The sequence below is a fragment of the Formica exsecta genome, unplaced genomic scaffold (genome assembly GCF_003651465.1).
Source record: "Formica exsecta isolate Colony F162 unplaced genomic scaffold, ASM365146v1 scaffold59, whole genome shotgun sequence".
In the NCBI taxonomy this organism is placed as follows: domain Eukaryota; kingdom Metazoa; phylum Arthropoda; class Insecta; order Hymenoptera; family Formicidae; genus Formica; species Formica exsecta.
In genome coordinates, this window is record NW_021853174.1 from 580,102 (window position 1) to 585,278 (window position 5,177).

General features: G+C 34.6%; 1 protein-coding gene across 3 annotated transcripts; it reads right to left on the reverse strand.

Annotated features, from left to right (window-relative positions):
- Positions 1 to 1,182: 1,182 nt before the first annotated feature.
- LOC115242321 (myogenesis-regulating glycosidase-like) lies at positions 1,183 to 4,874 on the reverse strand. 3 transcript variants are annotated; one of them, XM_029818534.1, is made up of 6 exons: positions 4,410 to 4,874; positions 4,044 to 4,214; positions 2,918 to 3,850; positions 2,164 to 2,687; positions 1,788 to 1,944; positions 1,183 to 1,595 (listed from the first exon to the last, which is right to left on the reverse strand). In XM_029818534.1, exons 1-6 carry the CDS (start codon positions 4,429 to 4,431, stop codon positions 1,408 to 1,410), a joined length of 1,995 nt encoding a protein of 664 aa, XP_029674394.1. In that variant the 5' UTR covers positions 4,432 to 4,874; the 3' UTR covers positions 1,183 to 1,407. The 3 variants fall into 3 exon arrangements, with proteins under 3 accessions (XP_029674394.1, XP_029674395.1, XP_029674396.1); XM_029818535.1 differs by having other exon boundaries at positions 4,338 to 4,874; XM_029818536.1 differs by lacking the exon at positions 4,410 to 4,874 and having other exon boundaries at positions 3,956 to 4,171.
- Positions 4,875 to 5,177: the final 303 nt, after the last annotated feature.

Below are 5,177 nucleotides of genomic sequence, written 5' to 3' on the forward strand. Positions count from 1 at the left end.
TATAAAAACTTAAAATAATTTTATCTCTTTTATATTTCCGCTATTTTTGGAAAGATATTTTTATTATAGATATAAGAAAGAAAAGAAATTATTTTCTCTTCTTTTCAAATTCTTTTGCTGCTTTTTAAAGATATTTTTTATCACATTTCTGTTCGTCGAATTTGTAAACATATTTATACGAGAAAAACTAGCATGCTTTACAATTTACAAGATACGTTATTTTCGTTTTTCCGTTATTATATTCATTATTCAAATTTCGAAAGTAAATATATTTCCGTCCTTTCTTTAATACATGATAATACATTCTTGATGATTTAGATCTTGTTTAAAAGTTATTTACTAAAAATTGTAGCAAAATATTTATACCCAAAATCTTCCTGTTCTACTCGTTTTTTTTTGTCTCTTGAAGTTAATTTTATGGGGCATTCATAACCAAAAATTTTTATCATAAATTAGGAAAAATATTAATTACAATAACTATAAAGACGTTAAAAATCATATTATTTTGTGATACTTTAATTCTTTTTTTTTTTTTTATCCAGATCTTTTTATTCGATTTTCCAAACAATATAAACATAAGAAAAAGATCATCATGTCCTCGATTCGCAGACGCGCGTACAAGAAGCGTGCGCTTTAGTTACATTGAATTCAGCACTTGGTACAGGCACTTGGTAAATGCGGGATTTTATCGGAAAGTTCGTCGCGGACTCGAACGACAAGCAAAACATATATGCTATCCGATGCTTGCATCAAGTGCAAAACCCCCAGCTTTTTGGGGATACTTTATCACGTCAGGCAAGAAACGGTCTTCTAGTCTTGCGAGCAAATGATGTCGCTTCTATGAAACGATGTAGCTTTGCAAAAGATGAATTTTTTTAATGAATCCGAGAGAAGAACTTTCGTAGATAACCGATATATCAGAAGATTGCGTTACTTTGCATCACGATTTATTCTAGTTTATTTCAGTCATTTTCGAAAATAATTCTTTTCGATGCATGATGATGCATTTGCTGATGCAATGGTACTTCATTTTGTGGTATATCGTATGCGATCTTTCGTTCCTTGATATCGAACAGAATCGTTTTGACGAGAAGAAATATTACGTCAAAAAATATAACGTTATTCAATGCGATTTCGTCAATGTTAATCGCCATCAATCGTAGATAATTGATTAAAACTATATTTTACTAAGATTATATAAATTTTATTTTTCCGTTTATAAGATTGCTTATGTACAACTGTTCATTATATCCCAAAAATTTTAGAGAAAATGGAAGAAAACATACATACGATCTTCGAATAAAAATCTATGATTGTACATAGCCAGCTGGCTATAAAGTAGCTACTTTATATTCATTTGTACAAATAAATATTTTATATATGAGACTTTAATTCTCTTTAGCATCATTAGTGATATTTCTTGAAGTACGGAAGTGTGTCTAGGGGAGCAGGATAGTTTATCAGCCATTTTGGTCCGTTGATGATCGTTCCTCGATTTGGATCAAACCATGTTCCTGCAGGAAGATAGACATCGCGACTGATGGCACCTTCTTCAATTACTGGAGCAACCAGTATAGTCTCTCCAAGAAGATATTCTGCAACCCGATTAAACAGCAAAGTTGAATTACGCATTATTATAGATCATGTCATTTGTATTTTTCAGTCCTCATCAAGTCACTATCTTTTTTCCATGTGAATAAATTTTCATAAATAAGCGGGAAAAAAGAGAAATGGCTTATTAAGTCTGGAATATTCTACATACAATACAATACAATTCTCATATTTACCGTCATTAATTCTATGAGCTTCCTTATTGGTTGGATCGACCCACCAGATAGGTGGATTTACGGGCGTGCCATTAGTGATAGCCTGCTGCATGGCGTTTAGAATCTCTGACGTTTGATTAGCATGCAAATCGGTATATTTCTTGCAGATAGCAATAGTCTAATAAAACATAGATAAGTGTTATTATCTCAGAATAATATTTTATAAAAAAAATTAAATTATATTCGCGACAATATTTTTAATTCTCCCACAGAATTTCATTTATCAATAAGATATATCAATTATATATCAATTAACGATAATATATCAATATCAATATAATATATCAATATCAATATAATATATCAATTAACGAATAGAATTTTTCACATTATTTACTTCATTGTCGTAATCCCACGGCACGAACGAATATTGCAACGATGGCATGAAGACGTTAGTTTGCAGCCATCTGATAAAGAGCTCTTTAGGCGGATATTCCGTGCCATTAAGTGAACCGTCCAGGTAGCCGTTGCCACCGATCATGTCCGGTAACACATGGACATAACCGTTGAGATTCATCTGAAGTAGCGTCGTGATTAACGTGGGCAAGCCATTGTCCTGTGTCCATCTGGTGTCTTTGTCGATCATCCGAACGAATATCGGTAATTCCTGACTACGCCATCCTACCCGCACCTCGATATTATCATTGAAATTGGCTGCTAACGCCTCGACGTAGTCTTTCGTAAATATTCCCGGCTGCATATCAAGTGGGCCATTCAATTTCGCCACCTGCGGTAACCAGGACACTTCGCCAGCATCGAATTTGAAGCTATCAATGCCAAGATTCTGAAGGAGCTTCAATCGCGCCACCCACCAACTTACCGCTTTCGGATTCGTGAAATCGATCGTGGCGGCGTTCACACCTGAAGAAAAATAGCACATTCAAGTAACTGAAATTCATATAATTTACCGGATATGTTTATCAAATATGTTTTCATTAATCTTGATGCGATATATTTAGAACTAAATTAATTATTGAGCCAGTTAATATTGAAACTTTATACGTTTAAGACGCTATGGAAAAATAAGAGAAAAGGATCACAGCATTTAAGGAATATCTTCTTTAAATTGACTGACTTTAAATCAATTTCACCTTGCCACCACGACATTTGAACGCTTCCGTCGAGATTTTTGACAAAATATGAGTTGTTCAGTGCAGTGGAATATGCAGGTTCGCAGCCTCGGTTGATGAACGGATGTACCCATAAAGTGACATGGAAGCCCTTCTGTTTCAATCGCCGCACCAGAGCGCTGACATTGGGAAACTTGACTGGATTAAACACGGCAGAGCCGTAACAAGTTTCCCAATTGTCATCAATTTCAATTTGACTGTTGTTGAATTTATTGGCGATAATCTCATCCGCGTAAGACTCCACGATTTTCTCAGTTACGTTAGCCTTGTACCTGGCCCAGGTGGACCATATGGGATATCGAATCATTCTTTCGTTAGGATGACCTGTCGGTTTACCCAAATGATTTTTCACCACGTGCTGATGAGCGGCCTTCGGATTTGGAAAGACACCTAGCTCATAATCAAGCTGGACACTATCGCGACGTCGATAGGGCGCTTTGTTCTTTGCGATCAGACATATATAATTGTCTCGGTAATTGTTCTGATCTAGGAATAGCGGATTTGTCTCGTTCACGTAGATGTAGACTCCTTTGCCAGATAACCAGTAACGCTCGGACAATGCCATGTTTTGAGGATGTGTCGGCAGGTATGGTTCTTCCTCATAGTACATGTGTTGCACGGGCCAGAACTGATAGCGGAATTCCGGTCCACCGAACCATTGTGTACCCTCGGTGAACTGGTAACAATCGACAAGCTCAGCGGCGGGATCAGCTACCACGCGAGTAACGCTGATGATCTCGTGATCCGTATTAGCATAAATGGTAGTGAGCGTAACGTTGGCACTTTTTATGCAAAGTCTATTACTACCGCCACAATTTTGTTCAAACTCGAAGGGACTCGACAGCGTTTGCGGCGGAGTCTTTGTATGAAGAACGTTTATCATGTTCTCACCGTCTGGAAGAAATATTGCATTTATCGATATTAGTTTCATCTTCATTAAGGCTTTTCAAAATATTAAAATATCTGTACCATTTATAAGAAGAAATATTAAATACGCACACACGCAGATTGTGAGATTGATAGGAATAATAGAAAAATTTAACAAGACGAGAAAGATGAAGAATGTATATTCATTATTGTGGCGCACCATTTTTCGTAAGATTGAGAATTATGATGCGATTTGTGATGTTTACTTGAAGAACGCCATTCTTGATGGGAATAATTATTCCTGTATTTGAATTGTCGATTTCCTCAACATCGTTATCGTAAGCTAACGCGCCGAAAGCGAATAGCAGTAATATTATGAACGCACGCATTGCTAAAATAAATACAGCAGATATTATTGAGTCATTATATTTATTTTAAATGTTATATATTCTTAAATAACACAATTTTTTTTAAACATATAAAGAATGTCAAACGGAGATGTGCGAAATCCCACCTTGTAAAAACATATTTCAGATATGTCTTTCATCTGTTGTTTGATCTTGATCGAAAAAAACTATGCACTTACCGCTGCGTTCGAATGGTTGCATCTTGCACCAGTCCTAATCACGATTGAATTAACGATGCCATTCCCATCAATTTATATATATTTGCTCCAAATATCATAGTTTTTACGTTTGTGTTTATTCCACACTTTAAGCAGATAAAAAATTATGTCCAAATGATAAATTACGATGTTCGTATAACAAATGACTCAAATAACACTGCACTGTTTTCTTTATTTTAATTAAATCATTCATCATTATGATATCCCAATCTAAAAAGGGCATGTTATTGACATTGTTGTCGCTTTTCCGCGATCTTGATTGGTTGTCTTGTTCATGCGCTTGCTTCACTCGTGTGACTTGCTTCATTCGTGTCGTTTGACAGTTTGTCATTTGACAGTTAGTTAACAGTGTTGACAGTTAAAAAAATAAATATTAAATATAGTTAAATATATTTAATAAATATAGAAAGAAAGAGGAAGAAGGAAAGACAAATAAAGAAAGGTATGTATATTATATATGTATATTGTGTGTATATATGTATATTGCTGTATGAAAAATACGTATACTATTTTTTTTTATACTTATATATTTTTTTTATACTTTATAAATATATATTTTAATGTATATTACTTATTAATATAAACGATTCATTTAATATTAATATAAATGTTTCATTTACAGTTAAAGAAAAGACGAAGAATAGGCGAGAAAGAGAGAGGAAGGGAGAGAGAGAGAGAGAGAAAAACTGAGAGAGAGATAGAGAGAGAGAGAGAGACAGAAAGGAAAGA